This window comes from Oscarella lobularis, chromosome 19 (genome assembly GCF_947507565.1).
Source record: "Oscarella lobularis chromosome 19, ooOscLobu1.1, whole genome shotgun sequence".
Taxonomy (NCBI): domain Eukaryota; kingdom Metazoa; phylum Porifera; class Homoscleromorpha; order Homosclerophorida; family Oscarellidae; genus Oscarella; species Oscarella lobularis.
The window spans coordinates 927,175-941,263 of NC_089193.1; the positions used below are offsets into that span (position 1 = coordinate 927,175).

At 45.0% G+C, this 14,089-nt stretch overlaps 4 protein-coding genes and 2 long non-coding RNA genes across 8 annotated transcripts; 2 read left to right on the top strand and 4 right to left on the bottom strand.

Moving 5' to 3' along the window:
- Nucleotides 1–37: 37 nt before the first annotated feature.
- Nucleotides 38–3,080, bottom strand: LOC136198793 (uncharacterized). The gene is made up of 3 exons (XM_065988836.1): nucleotides 2,783–3,080; nucleotides 2,374–2,661; nucleotides 38–2,317 (listed from the first exon to the last, which is right to left on the bottom strand). Exons 1-3 carry the CDS (start codon nucleotides 3,041–3,043, stop codon nucleotides 272–274), a joined length of 2,595 nt encoding a protein of 864 aa, XP_065844908.1. The 5' UTR covers nucleotides 3,044–3,080; the 3' UTR covers nucleotides 38–271.
- Nucleotides 3,081–3,133: 53 nt separating this feature from the next.
- Nucleotides 3,134–5,982, top strand: LOC136198308 (beta-galactosidase-like). The gene is made up of 17 exons (XM_065988225.1): nucleotides 3,134–3,353; nucleotides 3,404–3,525; nucleotides 3,580–3,608; nucleotides 3,663–3,723; nucleotides 3,778–3,872; nucleotides 3,938–4,118; nucleotides 4,172–4,230; nucleotides 4,286–4,407; nucleotides 4,457–4,497; nucleotides 4,548–4,654; nucleotides 4,707–4,781; nucleotides 4,838–4,927; nucleotides 4,981–5,106; nucleotides 5,176–5,310; nucleotides 5,366–5,472; nucleotides 5,522–5,621; nucleotides 5,674–5,982. The coding sequence occupies exons 1-17, from the start codon at nucleotides 3,142–3,144 to the stop codon at nucleotides 5,875–5,877; spliced, it is 1,866 nt and encodes a 621-aa protein (XP_065844297.1). The 5' UTR covers nucleotides 3,134–3,141; the 3' UTR covers nucleotides 5,878–5,982.
- A 240-nt stretch (nucleotides 5,983–6,222) lies between these two features.
- On the bottom strand, nucleotides 6,223–6,660 carry LOC136198310 (uncharacterized). Its single transcript, XR_010672744.1, has 2 exons — nucleotides 6,553–6,660; nucleotides 6,223–6,500 (listed from the first exon to the last, which is right to left on the bottom strand). It is a non-coding gene; the product is annotated as an uncharacterized lncRNA (long non-coding RNA).
- Nucleotides 6,661–6,682: 22 nt separating this feature from the next.
- LOC136198307 (beta-galactosidase-like) lies at nucleotides 6,683–9,619 on the top strand. Its single transcript, XM_065988224.1, has 17 exons — nucleotides 6,683–6,907; nucleotides 6,956–7,077; nucleotides 7,131–7,159; nucleotides 7,214–7,274; nucleotides 7,325–7,419; nucleotides 7,480–7,660; nucleotides 7,722–7,780; nucleotides 7,834–7,955; nucleotides 8,020–8,060; nucleotides 8,117–8,223; nucleotides 8,275–8,349; nucleotides 8,401–8,490; nucleotides 8,572–8,700; nucleotides 8,757–8,891; nucleotides 8,953–9,059; nucleotides 9,122–9,221; nucleotides 9,277–9,619. The coding sequence occupies exons 1-17, from the start codon at nucleotides 6,696–6,698 to the stop codon at nucleotides 9,478–9,480; spliced, it is 1,869 nt and encodes a 622-aa protein (XP_065844296.1). The 5' UTR covers nucleotides 6,683–6,695; the 3' UTR covers nucleotides 9,481–9,619.
- Nucleotides 9,134–10,208, bottom strand: LOC136198309 (uncharacterized). Of its 3 annotated transcripts, XR_010672742.1 has the most exons (4): nucleotides 10,141–10,192; nucleotides 9,880–10,084; nucleotides 9,631–9,811; nucleotides 9,134–9,240 (listed from the first exon to the last, which is right to left on the bottom strand). It is a non-coding gene; the product is annotated as an uncharacterized lncRNA (long non-coding RNA). The 3 variants fall into 3 exon arrangements; XR_010672743.1 differs by lacking the exon at nucleotides 9,134–9,240 and having other exon boundaries at nucleotides 9,282–9,811; nucleotides 9,880–9,987; nucleotides 10,141–10,208; XR_010672741.1 differs by lacking the exon at nucleotides 9,134–9,240 and having other exon boundaries at nucleotides 9,282–9,811.
- Nucleotides 10,209–12,898: 2,690 nt separating this feature from the next.
- Nucleotides 12,899–13,994, bottom strand: LOC136198340 (probable serine/threonine-protein kinase DDB_G0281745). Its single transcript, XM_065988253.1, has 2 exons — nucleotides 13,858–13,994; nucleotides 12,899–13,789 (listed from the first exon to the last, which is right to left on the bottom strand). Exons 1-2 carry the CDS (start codon nucleotides 13,892–13,894, stop codon nucleotides 13,008–13,010), a joined length of 819 nt encoding a protein of 272 aa, XP_065844325.1. The 5' UTR covers nucleotides 13,895–13,994; the 3' UTR covers nucleotides 12,899–13,007.
- Between the last annotated feature and the right edge of the window lie 95 nt (nucleotides 13,995–14,089).

Genomic DNA, 14,089 nt, shown 5'->3' on the forward strand with positions numbered 1-14,089 from the left:
TCGGAGGTCCCAAGCGCGCGCTATATGCATGCACATGTGGGCGCGGAGGAAAAACTAAACGGTGTACAATGCGTCACTTGGCGCGAAAACATACATAGAAACCCACATGCACTCTACGATGTACGTCATTGCTAAGTATGCCAATTTGTTGTATATTAAGGTACGGTCACATTACCTATAGCTTTACCTATGCAGCCTGTGGAGACACGCTCAAGAAATTCCATTAAGCTGACATCATAAATCTAGACTCCAAATGTGACCTTGCAAGGATTTACAACGCTGTTATCGCCGTCTCGTTTGATTTCTTCTTCGAGTACGATTCACTCGTTGGATCATCTCGGTGCTTTGGCCGAAGCGCTTTTCCAAATAGTTTTCGCACTTTTCGATTTAGTACAAAAACTACAAGTAGCGTGATGGCTTGAAACAAATTGGCCACCGTAAAGCAATACCACAACCATTCATCGTCTGTCAGAACTGCGACGTAAGCCAGAATAAAGGTCAATCCGAGCAAAGCAAAAGTTCCCAAAAAGATGCGAATTTGCTTTTGAATTTTCTTCAATGCCGACGCCTTTTCCAAGAGCTCCGTTAGTCGAGCTGCTCGCTTTAGTTGCTTTCGAACAACAAATGATAGAACGACAAAGCAAGAAAAATTAAAAACAAGAACAACGGCGACGGGAATTCCGAAAGCGACAAGAATGGCTAGGTCAGGCTGAATCCAGCATAAACGCTCAGACGAGTATGTTATATTCACAGTCGTGCCGTACTGCAAAGCCAAGCAAACGACGCAAACAACTGCTGAAACGCCCCAAGCGAACATCGCGGCTTTGGAAAAATGCTTCAACGCGGTCTTGCGTACCTCTTCTACATTTCGCATATCCACCTTTACAAACGTTTTCACGAGATTGAGAGCAATTAACGACGACCACGCGAAGTGCGAAAGCTGGAAGAAATGAAGAAGGAATCCCATCAACGTGCAGGCGGCTTTGTTTTCAACCCAACCAAGTCCTATCACCATAAATGTGAAGGAAAATCCAAGGGAAAGCGCGTAACCTGCCATGCAAAGACCAGGATAGGTTCGTAGGTCTTTGAACGCAACGTAGGTGACGAACAAAATGAAGCATACAACAGCTGTGACGATGCTTACAGATGCACTGAAAATCGCATAAGGTTGAGAATAATCCCATACTCTGATTGTCGTTGTTTCGTTAAATTCTCGTTGAAACGTCGAACAGACGAAAATTGAGCTAGTGTTTTTTGAAAGAGTATACTGAGACCTGTTGTAGCTTTTGCCACTTGATAGGACAGTGACCAAACCATCAGAAGAGACGTTAAACTCGTTCGAATTATATTCTATTTGTGGACAACGAAGTTGGTTGTTGTCTGATGTCAAGGTAGCAAACGTTGAATTCCTAGTTGTGAAGATAATACCTTTGTAAACAAAAGTCACATTAAGTAAGGTAAGGGTTGAATTTAATTCGCTCCATTCCAAGTCCGTAAAAGACGAGGAAGAGAAGTTTGCCAAAACGAAAACTTCCTTTTCGATGACGTAAAGAGAGCTAATTTCGACAGTAGTATTGGGATAATAATTTTCCAGCAATTCTTTAATCTCGAGAGAGACATTGTTCGATTCATCTTTAAGTGTAGCGTTGGTTTTGAAAGTTAAAAGATAAACGGCGAAAGCTCTTCTACAGCGGTAACCATCCACTAGCACATGTCCACTGCGGCACGTCAACGGAACACAGGTGAGCCGCTGTGGATCATAGACGTATCCATAGGAGCAGTATTTCAGCTCATTGACGTCGATTTCGGTGAAAGGCTTGTCTTGATTGAATAATAATGAAGGAGGGAGTAGAACGGGCGGTGACACACAACGTACTGGTACAAATGTCAATGAGTCTAAGCGAGAGTCGGCCGATCTGTTGTTGAGATAGTATAGCAAATCGTCAAATCTAACAGTGGGTCCAAACGCCAGTTTCGGTTCCTCGTAACAGAAAAGGGACGACAAAGAAATTCCGTTGCAGAACGCACAATGGCGATTTCGAAAATACGTACCAGAAGTAGACCAAACGTAATCGGTGTAAGAAAGACACCTGTCTCGAAGGCAGGTGTAGTTTGAAGTTGTCAGAGGATAACCAAGTTTGGAGCTCAGTTCAGAGAGACTTAGACATGTGCTGATCGACTGAAAGCACCGCCTTAGAAAAGCTCCTTCTGAAAGGCTTGGTTGAATCGTAGCTAGACTGCAGTTCAGTTTTGAAATGGCTGGAGTGGTGCACGTTGCGTTTGCCTTGGAAGGCGATATGTATCCAAACCTCTCTTCCTATACACGTACGCAGATAATTAACATTGCGTCACATCACAGTGGATTTAGCGTACCTTGCAGAAAAAGGCCGGTTCCCAATATGTGACGCGGCTTTCTTCGTGATAATTGCATTTGGCGCAATAGATGTTCGCGTAGGTGTAGGATGACGAGCTGACTGGGAGCTGAAGTTTCAGGGATTCTCGAAGATCAGAGGCAATAATGGACGAGTTCTCGCACTTCTGACGAGTGTCGTCATTGGGCCAACGAGACGAACAGCGAGTAAACATGTACCAAGCGCTTTGCCCAAATTTCGTCGGAGACGGGTTGACGCACATTTGACCAGGAAAGGCTTCCGGTAGTCTCTGCCGGAAGAATTATAGGAAATAAAATAGAGTGAAAATTGAATTAAGAGCCTCTAACTTTTGATTAATCAATCGCAGCGTTGTTTATTTATTTATTTAATTAAGATAGCCTGCAGCTCACCTGACTCGTCGATCGGCTACAACAATCTCCGAAGAAGGAGCACTGGTTATCGCAATTGCAACGCGGCGATAAGATTCCAGTTGTACGATTGCCGACAGCACGTAGCGGGCACTGCGTGACCCACGGGCAACCGCTTCCGGGAAAAGATGACGACAAAGGATACTCTTCAAAAGGAAGATCGAGGCAAGTTGGATACGAAGCGATGACGGGCGATCGTCGTGCCAAAAGAAAAACGAGAAGAAGCCATGGAAAAGCAGTCATCTGATTGCGTTGCCTTGGGCTTGTGTCGGCTTGAGGGACAATTAAAGGACACGACAGGGACGGCCGACGTTAGGCTAGCGTGCGCTCGCCCGTTTCGAATGTTCCAAATCGCTCTTCTGTTGGCGCTCGTTGGCCTCGCCGCGGCCGCCGACCGTTCGTTCACGATCGATTACAAGAACGATTGCTTTCTCAAGGACGGGAAACCGTTTCGCTACATATCGGGAGGCATACATTACTTTCGCGTCCCTCGACCGTACTGGCAAGACCGATTGAAGAAGATTCGAGCTGCCGGCTTGAATGCAGTTCAAACGTGCGTGCCAGCAAAGGCCTTGGTATGCGAAAAAACCCCGAACCTTTCAGGTACGTAGCGTGGAATGTCCACGAACCGGTCCAAGGCCAATTCAACTTCGAAGGAGACGCCGACTTGGCAGCATTCTTAAAAGCTGCTCAAGACGCCGATCTTTTAGTCATTCTTAGAGCCGGTATTTAGATAAATACTATAGTTTGATCACGTGGTCGATAGGAGATATGCCTAGGTCCGTACATTTGCGCTGAATGGGAGTCTGTGAGTGCAAATCGACGATTCCTAATTTTTCAGTCAGCGTTATCGTACATTCAGGGTGGATTTCCTGGCTGGTTGTCGAAGGATCCTTCCATTCGATTCCGATCGTCCGATCCAAGTCTCTAACGCGAGGTCGTTTAGTGATTGGCTGATAAACGTTCTTTCTCCTTAGAATATCTCGGTCCAGTTGACTCCTACATGGCTAAGCTGCTACCCATAGTCAAACCACTTCTTTACGAAAACGGCGGTCCTGTTATTAGCGTTCAGGTAGAGAGAAAGCTGGACCCGGCACAGGGATTCTACAGCTCCAATACTTATGTACATATCTGTAGGTTGAAAACGAGTATGGGAGTTTTCCAGCCTGTGACAAAGAGTACCTGCAGCATCTTGAAGATCTCTTTCGAAAATATCTCGGACCAAGCGTCGTTTTGTTTACAACGGACGGCGACTCGATTTCCTTATTGAAATGCGGAACATTGCCGTCATTGTACTCCACTGTTGACTTCGGACCCGGTTCGTATTAGCGAAAGGATGCGGTTAGTGATCCTATTTCTCCTTGTATCTAGGTGGTGATCCCATGTCTCATTTTCTCTCCATGAGGGCCTATGAACCTCACGGGCCACTCGTGAGAATTAGCCGAATCTATTTATGTAAATACTCTCAATAAATTTTCTTTCTAGGTTAATTCTGAGTATTACGCGGGATGGCTGGATCATTGGGGTGGTCACCACGCCCACGTAGATGCCTCTACTGTAGCGCAGTATCTCGACGAAATTCTCAAGCTCAACGCATCTGTGAACATGTAAGCAACAATTTACTCACAAGTCGGCGTTCTTTTGAAATTGAAAAAGGTACATGTTCGAAGGGGGGACCAACTTCGGGTTCATGAACGGTATGCTTTTGGGCAAATCAGTTGGGGCCCTAGAGAGCTTTGTTTTCTAGGCGCTACAGCAAGTTCTGACGTAACTAGTTACGATTACGATGCTCCTTTGACTGAGGCAGGCAACATAACACCAAAATATCAACAGATTCGGGAAGTTGTGGGAAAGGTGTGGCAGTTTTTCTTCTGCTACTCACTGGTTCATCTCTCTTACAATGTAGTATAATGGGCCACTGTCTCCACTGATTCCTTCTTCCGCTCCTGTATATGATCCTTTCGATATTATGCTCACACAGGTAAATAATTAGTACTATGCCTTTAGAACACGTTCTTGATCTATTCTTTTTTGAAGTCTGCTTACATTTTGGATGCCCTGTCTGTTCTTGCACCATCCGGTCCCACTAATTCGACGTATCCGCTTCGAATGGAACAGCTGAATCAGGTCAGTGAACCAATTGTACATCTACGTAGCACTGACATCGTCTCTAATCCCAGAGCTATGGCTTCGTGTTGTATCGAGGTGTGACCCACGAATCGCTACTGCGAGACAAAAAAGTCGGTGACGAGATCGTCGTTCAGTTGACGTACCTGAAAGACCGAGCCACGGTCTTGTTGCACAGAGTGAGATTGAATCTTCTTGATGTCGACTATGTTTCGAACCTTTCTTTTTCCTTATTATTATTGTCTTAGGAAAATATTGTTACCGTTCAAGGCTCGATTGACAAAACTGTTTCGTTTGATGTGTACTTTGGTCACAAGACGCTCGACTTCCTGGTTGAAAATACGGGCAGGATCAATTATGGGTCTCGTGTCGGCGATCCCAAGGCAGGACACCTGCTATTCAATCTATGGTGCAATTTTGACGTTTCACCTAATGCAGGGTATAGTTGGCAACGTCACGTACGAAATGAGGACGATGACGAACTGGCAAATGTGGTCAATACCATTAAATAACGTCACTGGAATACCGTTTCAAAATCTCACGGCGTACGTCTTCATGACTTGATGGCATCGTCGTATTCTCGTTCTCCTTTAGTCCTACAATGGAAGTGCCGTCGTTCTTTCGCGGCACGTTTCAACTACCTGCAAACGTGCCTCCTCCCGATACGTACCTGAAATTGGACGGTTGGAATAAGGTGAATTGTTTTGCGGCACACAAAAAAATTGATTCTGATTATGTGAGTGCAGGGTCAAGCTTTCATCAACGGTTTCAACTTGGGAAGGTACTGGCCGGTAATGGGACCCCAGGTGACACTGTACGTACCGGGAATTCATCTTTTACCTCATCCTCAGCAAAACGAGCTTATCCTTTTCGAATTGATTAAGTCTCCATGCGGTAGTGACTTGAATTCGTGCAAAGTCAGTTTCGTTGATCAGCCTATTCTTGGTTGATTGGGTGTGAGTGTGAACGCGTTCCAAATCCACTAGCTAGGCGCGTAAATTTTCAGTCTGCAACTCTGTAGTTTATAGCCTCAATAAAAATGATTGCCAAGATAATCTAATTAAAACCGCTGACTATTGCTTAGGGTTTGGTAAGTACGTCTTATACTGTATATACAAGGCAGTGGAGAGAGGGCTTTCTAGGGTGGTTAAGCTCCACACTTGACATACCTCCAGATGCACCTTCAATTGGGGCTCCCTTGGCTTCTCCATTCACACACGAGCAAGAAACGCTCCGCTTGAATTCTGAAACTCCAACTGGGTACAGTTAGGTGATTTTATGCAGTATGGCATCTCATCAAACGACGACGTACTTATTTATAAGGAATTCTTGACTTGACGTCATTCAGACTGCGAGAAAATTCATTAGAAAACACTAATGCCTTTTCGCTCTGAATGTATCTTTTCGAAAAATAACAGTTATAAAATAAATACAGTCTCTTTCTGATCTCTTCTTTGGCATAAGGGAATCAATAATTGATTTGATTATCGTTGTCAACGTCACATAAAACGTTCGTAATCCACTGCTTTAGAATCACAGTGCATGATGGTGCAAAGAAGACGTTCTCACTTTCCTACAAAAGGGAGATAAACAGAAAAAGACTTGCAGGACGAGCAGGTGCAAACCAGTTTGCGTCGAGATCGAATAATTATGTCCAGAGTCACTAATCGTACGCGGAAAGTTGCGCGAAAGAAGCGGTGACCGTGTGACGTGAAAACTTGCGGAATTCATTCTCGTGTTTTAGCGTGCGCGAGTCTTCAGATCGTCAATGTTTCGATTCGCTCTTCTATCGGCGTTCGTCGCTCTCGCCGCCGCCGCCAATCGTTCATTCACGATTGACTACACAAACGATTGCTTTCTAAAGGACGGAAAGCCGTTTCGCTACATATCGGGAGGCATGCATTACTTTCGCGTCCCGCAACCCTACTGGCAAGACAGATTGAAGAAGATTCGAGCTGCAGGCTTGAATGCTGTTCAAACGTGAGTGCTTATAGAGAAATCTCAACTTTGAGTAGGCTTTACATGCAGATACGTGGCGTGGAACGTCCACGAACCGGTTCAAGGCCAATTCAACTTTAAAGGAAACGCTGATTTAGCAGCCTTCATAAAAGCTGCTCAGGATGCCGATCTTCTAGTCATTCTCAGAGCCGGTTTGTTGTACATCGAGATCACGTGATAAGATTAATTGAGATGAGCTTATTAGGCCCATACATATGCGCCGAATGGGAATCGGTAAGCGCAGCTGAAATATATATCTCGAAATACCTTTGTTGTCGTAACGTGCAGGGTGGATTTCCAGGCTGGTTGTCAAAGGACCCTACAATACGATTGAGATCGTCAGATCCAAGTCTCTTCATACGAACTGTCTTGACTGCTAATACCTATCTCTTTCATTAGGATATCTCGGTCCAGTCGACTCCTACATGGCAAAGCTACTCCCTGTAGTCAAACCGCTTCTTTATGAAAATGGTGGTCCTGTTATTAGCGTTCAGGTCTCTAGGAAGAGACAGCCAAACCTTGTTCTACAGTGACGCTGACCCCCGTGTTCGTAGGTTGAAAACGAGTATGGGAGTTTTCCGGCCTGCGACAAAAATTACGTGCAGCATCTCGAAGATCTCTTTCGAAAATACCTTGGACCGAACGTCATTTTGTTTACAACGGACGGCGCTGCCGATTCCTATTTGAAATGCGGTGCATTTCCGTCACTGTATACTACGGTCGACTTTGGACCCGGTTCGTAAATCTACGTAGCAAAATGAGATGCGGAACTGATTCGATTCCTCCTCGTATCTAGGCGGTGATCCCATGTCTTCTTTTCGCGCCATGAGAGACTATCAGCCTCACGGACCTCTTGTGAGGATTAGACAAAGATTGATATAATTATTTGTTGGACGTATTCTGTCTAGGTTAATTCTGAGTTTTACACGGGATGGCTTGATCAGTGGGGCGGTCATCACGCCCACACGGATGGCGCTACTGTAGCGCAGTCTCTCGACAAAATTCTGAAGCTCAACGCGTCTGTAAATATGTACGTCTGATAAGCTGAATCGATCTTTTATAGGCGCTCATTTTCTTTTTGTTTAATTAAATAGGTATATGTTTGAAGGTGGGACGAACTTCGGATTTATGAACGGTTTTAATTGCTTGAAATTTCATTCGCACCGTCTATTGTGCTCTGCTTGTGAATAGGAGCTCTAGGGAGTCCCGAAGTAACTAGCTACGATTACAATGCTCCTCTTACTGAGGCTGGCGATATGACGCCAAAGTATCAACAGATTCGGGATGTCGTGGGGAAGGTAAAGGCAACTTTTATATAGAAAACATTACTTTACTTCTGACTGTCGTAGTATAATGGGCCACTTCCTCCACCGATTCCCTCTTCCGCTATCGGCTATGATCCTATTGAAATAATGTTGACTCAGGTAATTGCTGCATATAACATGTCTGTGTAGGTGTTTCTAATTGATATACAGTCTGCTTATGTTTTGGATGCCTTGCCGGCTCTTGCGCCATCCGGTCCCACGAATTCGACATATCCACTTCGAATGGAACAGCTCAATCAGGTACATGGGTGCTCCCTTCCCCCACCCCCCTCCCCATCAGTGTACGCGTCAAAACTACGGCAGTATCATCTCTAATGTTAGAACTACGGCTTTGTCTTGTATCGCGGTGGGACTAACGAATCGCCTCTGCACGACGACAAAGTTGACGTCGACGAGATTGCCGTTCAAATTACGTACCTGAAAGACCGAGCCACGGTCTTGCTGGACAGAGTGAGATTGCATCTTCTCTATTTGAACAAAAAGCTGACACGTTTCTCTGTTCGTAGAATAATATTGTTACCGTTCAAGGTTCGAGTGGAAAGCCAGCTTCGTTCAATGTGTCGTCCGGTCACAAGACGCTGGACTTCTTGGTCGAAAATACGGGCAGGATTAACTATGGGGCTAATATCGGCGATCCTAAGGCAAGACACGTTCTAATTTATTTATTTATTTATTTATAGCGAATTTTACCGGATATTGCAGGGTATCGTCGGTAACGTCACGTACAAAATGAAGACGATGACGAACTGGCAAATGTGGTCATTGCCATTGGATGACGTCAATGGCGTACCGTTGAAAAATCTCACGGCGTACGTCTCATCTACGCAGGCAGCACGGCTTGACTGGTTTTACATGTCTTCTTTCTATTCAGACCTACGATGGAGGTGCCGTCGTTTTTCTGTGCCACCTTTCAACTTCCCGCAAATATGTCTCCCACCGATACGTATCTGAAATTGGACGGTTGGAATAAGGTGAATTGTTTCGCTTTACCTAGCATAAGAAAAATAATCCATTATGTGAGCGCAGGGTCAAGCGTTCATCAACGGTTTCAACTTGGGAAGGTACTGGCCGGTGATGGGACCACAAGTGACACTGTACGTACCGGGAATTCATTTTCTACCTCATCCTCAGCAAAACAAGCTTATCCTCTTCGAATTGATTAAGTCTCCATGCGCTAGTGACTTGACTTCTTGCAAGATCAGTTTTGTTGATAAGCCTATTCTTGGCTGATTGCGTGTATGTGTGAAAACGTGTGCTTTGTTTTGTATGCCCAAGCTCAGCGCAATTCGCGCTCCTAGCTTCGTTATTACCCGTCAATTTTTCGAGTTGAAACCGCTGATAAACTTTTACAATGATCTCACTGCTTACAGTACTGCTTACTAGTACGCACGGTGCAACTGCCTCCGAGTCGTTTTCACTGTTCACTCAACTGAGGCAAAGGCAACCAGTTACGCAGTATATATACATTTGAGAAGGCTCTGACAGACTGTTGAATTCTGAAATTCTAATCAGATCACCTAGCCCGAAAGTTTTGCAACTGGCAGTCTGCCGCCCAGAAAGCCTAGCAAAATAATGCATCAGTTACAGAGTTATTCTAAACAATCACTGTTCTTGAAACTCCATCTTTACCTAATGGCTGAGTGCGGCCAAATCCACGCAAATAACAGCAATGCTTCTCGACGTTCTACCTCCTGCCACCAGCATGCAAACGTCCACGAACACTCACGCAGCACTCGTCTAGACGCAAAGTAGTTGAGCGCTCAGCGCGTCGATCGCGGCGCTGAGCTATGATCGAGGTTAGGGGATCCAGCTTCTTTTTCGATAATCGACGGCCCTTCAGGGGGCCGCATAAGGCGATTAGCACTAAAGGTAATCTAACGAGCAGCCTACCTGCATCGTAGCACGTTTCTAACCGCCTGCAGTCACAAAAAGTGAAGGGACATTATCCGGGCGTTTCGTCACGAATGAATGACATCAGGGAACCCTGGCTATATACAGCAGAGATACAGTAACTCTGGCTAGAGTGCCGTGGCCGGCTACTGTAGACTCGTACGACATTTAGCCCTGCAATGTAGATCGAAATAAAAATTGGCGGAGACAACGTCGACGCCAGGTCGGTGAAGATGTTGATCGACTACGTGTACACGGGAAAGGTCCCCGACGTCGAACGACTGTACGCGAGCGCTCATTTCCTTCAGTTTGACGACGTCGTCTGAAAGTGCAGCAAGTACGTGTTGCGTTGAAAAACAAATCTGATTTTAGTGGGCCTTTTCAATGATCCCAAATGCAAACACATGTGCTAGTTCAGACAAAAAAAAACACTCTATCAATCTCATCGACTAAATTTAAGCTATACGTATGGTTGAAGAGGAGTCTACCGACTGTTACTATACCATACAGTATAATATACGGTACATATATTCCGTATACTCATTCGAGGGAGACACGTCCGACTGGATCGAGCTCAGTAATCAAATTACCAGTGCTACCATCTATAACCTTTCCAATGAAGGCAGCAAACGGATTGGATGAGAGAAAGACGGTTTTTTCTGAAGATTGGGCGATATCTATGGACACCACATATTCTTGCAGATACCTATACCAAGCACAACCGCTGAGATTTTGGAAAATCTCCCATTTGAGCCCACAAACAGTTAACTCAAGGAGATGCTTCCTCTCCTCAGACTTCATCTCATTGAGCGGAAGTGAAAGATACTTCCAAATGTCAGATCCTATCTTCGACGAAATTTCCTCTTCACAGAATTTTAACGTGGCTTTTGGGTTCTCTATCGACACCATCAAAACGAGATGACATAGAAGAGCGGGGTTCGCGTCTGAAGCATCCGCGCACGTGTCGACATCAGTTATTGAAACATTAGGATGCTTTTTCTGAACAAATTCCTTTGCTTTTTCAAAAGCCGTGTCTGATACCTAGAGAAGTGAAGAAAGTAAACATGAACCTTAATTTTATACAATGTATTCAACCTGCGATGGAAGATTCAGGACGAGAGATATCACAGTGTGGCCGTTTGTAGGACACCTGACGAGGTTCAGCCAAGCCAGAGCCATGCATGATCCTGTTGCGGCAAAATGGCAACGAGGAGTCGAAGGGTTGACAAAAAACGCATGAAAGACATCACGCATAAAGATAATCATGCGCTTATCCAAAGAAAACCCGTCAGGCGTTTTCCAAAAGAACCACTCCTGGATTTCATCCAGAAGAAAGAAGACGCGAGATTTTCCTCATCGTCCTACTTAGGAGTGCTTTGAATTGCCATGGACCTTCATCTCTCCTTGGAAACGCTTTGCACGAGTCCGGAAACGACATACCCAACTCTTCTTCACACGCCGATTGAATGAGTCTAATCAAGGAGAGAAGGAAATCATACGGTGACGAAAGAGTCAAGTGGAGTTTGCAGTCTATGAAGATAATATTTGCCCCTTCTTTGCCGCTATCTCCAAATGATGAATTCTTTCGAATTAAAGCTGGGATAACGTCCCTCAGCCATGTAGTTTTACCTGCAGAGAATAAGAAAATCACTCCAACATGTGCTAATGGATGTCACTGACTGACGCTAACCGGTCTTAATGAGTCCATTAATGATTAGAGGTGAACGACCAGATTGAAATTGTGCCAAGTAATTGAGCCAATTCTCTGTCATTATTATGCCTTTGCCTTCATATACAAAGGTGTCTGAGGTGGACAGAGTAATGATGCTGATTGGATCTCCATTTTCGTTGGTTGCATGTGAAACCTCCGCTGAAGGATATCGCTCGGAAGAGTACTCAGATTCGCTATAGAAAAACAACGTAATAGATCATAGGCAGTTGCGAACACTTCCCAAGTAACGTTATCCTGATCTGTTATCAATATCTCCACGTGACTTACAAAAGTTACGTCCTAATTTCAGTTTTCTCTGTTTTCGCGAACGTTATATACTCTCTATCATTTACCTGCTGCCCAATTCATTCAGGGAAAAATTTCCCAGTTTACAGCAAGATATATAAGCCCCAATCCATGAGACCCGACAAGTCGCCGTTCACGCTTAGTTTCGACTCCGACTTTCGAGGCGCATGAAAAAGGAAAAAGCTGGCGTTTGAGCGTAGCATGCAGTTTCCGGCTGTTGTTCATGAACGCTACTACTTAGATAGGTAGTGCTCTGAACTAAAATTAGTCTCGCGCGGCCAGCCCCTCCCCTTGCTTGATCATGCCACTTTTGGGAAAAAATTTACCGCGTGAAGCTATCCAAGATGGCGTCCCGACCGCGTGTAGTTGTACTTCAAGTTCAAGCCGTCTCTTCTTTTTGAGGCGTCGTGTTCTACTACAACGCTTCAAAAATAGAGAGACGGCTTTGAACTAAGCCAAGAATCAGACTAATTCTGTGGGGTCGCAGTGGATTGAGAGATCGCTTCATTTATGTAGACCATCGTACTTACCGTGACGCTATTTTTGACATTTCACTGAGACTGTACGAGCACTGTGAAGCAAGGATCCGTTGTGAGTGAAACGAGTGAAACGGGAGGTCGGGAGCCAACGGTCACGTGGCGAAAGCCCGAATACAGCCCACCAGCAAAGGGACACCAGAGCTATAGACAAATCTACAAATACAAATCTACGCTGCTCGATCCGCCGTGCATCGACCGTGGCGAAGGTAAAACAGTCGCATTAATTTTAACCATATATGCTAAAACTGCGCAAACGTTTGGCCACGAAACAGTAAAGTGTAAAACACAAAAAGGAAATGAAAGAAAATATTTCAAACCCACGGCTCTTTTACCAGATGCAGTTTGTCTCCTCCATACACCTTGCCTTTTACCATTCTTTTCGCTGAGCAGATTTCGTATTCTTTGTCAAACTTCCTAATGGAGATGATTTGTTCAAGGCATTCTTCTATGGACGGCCTCTCGTGAGGGTCTTCTTTCACCATCCCTAGTACAAGCCGCTTCATTGCAGGCTGGCTAACAGTTCGTGCCTGAAAAATTCTCCTTGTTTTTGCTGGTTCCTGCCCTGTCATCAATTCAATAAACGTGACGCCGAGGCTATAAACATCGGCCATTCTAGTGTTGTGCTGAACACTTCGTAATCTTTCGGGAGCGAGATACTCAGGGCTCATTGGCCCAGCTGATAGATTGGAGTCAGCAAATCGAGCAGCTCCCAAATCGCAAATTTTTGCCTCCATCAGAGACGTCACAACGACATTCGTCGATCGAATGTCACCGTGGAGAATGTCGAGTTTGTGCAAGTAGCCAATTCCTGCCGAACAGCCGGTGGCTATGTCAACTTGTTCCCTCAAGGAAAGGTCCCCATCGGCAGCCTCGATTACATCACTAAGAGACCCTTCAAGTAATTCTGACATGATGCTTAGAGGAACGTCGTTCTCAGAGATGAAGCCAAGGAGAGAGACGACGTTTGGATGATGAACGTGACGGCAGATCAATATCTCTTGCTGCAATCGAGGTAGATATTGATCCACGCGAAGAAAATCGAAGAACGTTTTGACGGCTACCAGGCAACCGCGCCAATAAGCCACACGCACTTCTGCAAGATAAGCAATTTATAAAAAATATTTGTGAAATACTTTCATGCCAATATATGCTCTACCGCACCTCCGTAAGATCCGCCGCCAAGTTTCACGTCGGTCATTTCTACTTCAGCGGGCAAAACTCTGAAACTATTTTCATTTTTGCGAATACGATTCTCCGTTTCGTCTGCTAAACGGTTTGCTACGTCACATTCTTCCACGAGTCTCCTATTCGTGGCCAGCAACTCAGCTGTTCTCTTCTTCTCTTTTTCTAACATTTATCAGAAATAATCAAGCCTCTACAGGATAGTTCTTTG

What these genes read in the sequence shown, in the direction of transcription:
- LOC136198307 (XM_065988224.1), top strand. Translation starts at nt 6,696, where the DNA reads ATGTTTCGATTCGCTCTTCTATCGGCGTTCGTCGCTCTCGCCGCCGCC. An exon ending in ATCAGCCTCACGGACCTCTT is followed by an intron (nt 7,781 to 7,833) that starts GTGAGGATTAGA and finishes TATTCTGTCTAG; the next exon opens with GTTAATTCTGAGTTTTACAC. An exon ending in CCGTTGAAAAATCTCACGGC is followed by an intron (nt 9,060 to 9,121) that starts GTACGTCTCATC and finishes CTTTCTATTCAG; the next exon opens with ACCTACGATGGAGGTGCCGT.
- LOC136198340 (XM_065988253.1), bottom strand. Translation starts at nt 13,894, where the DNA reads ATGACCGACGTGAAACTTGGCGGCGGATCTTACGGAG. An exon ending in TGGCGGCGGATCTTACGGAG is followed by an intron (nt 13,790 to 13,857) that starts GTGCGGTAGAGC and finishes CTTATCTTGCAG; the next exon opens with AAGTGCGTGTGGCTTATTGG.
- LOC136198793 (XM_065988836.1), bottom strand. Translation starts at nt 3,043, where the DNA reads ATGACTGCTTTTCCATGGCTTCTTCTCGTTTTTCTTTTGGCACGACGA. An exon ending in GTAGCCGATCGACGAGTCAG is followed by an intron (nt 2,662 to 2,782) that starts GTGAGCTGCAGG and finishes TTCTTCCGGCAG; the next exon opens with AGACTACCGGAAGCCTTTCC. An exon ending in AACCGGCCTTTTTCTGCAAG is followed by an intron (nt 2,318 to 2,373) that starts GTACGCTAAATC and finishes GTACGTGTATAG; the next exon opens with GAAGAGAGGTTTGGATACAT.
- LOC136198308 (XM_065988225.1), top strand. Translation starts at nt 3,142, where the DNA reads ATGTTCCAAATCGCTCTTCTGTTGGCGCTCGTTGGCCTCGCCGCGGCC. An exon ending in TTTAGTCATTCTTAGAGCCG is followed by an intron (nt 3,526 to 3,579) that starts GTATTTAGATAA and finishes AGATATGCCTAG; the next exon opens with GTCCGTACATTTGCGCTGAA. An exon ending in CACTGTTGACTTCGGACCCG is followed by an intron (nt 4,119 to 4,171) that starts GTTCGTATTAGC and finishes CCTTGTATCTAG; the next exon opens with GTGGTGATCCCATGTCTCAT.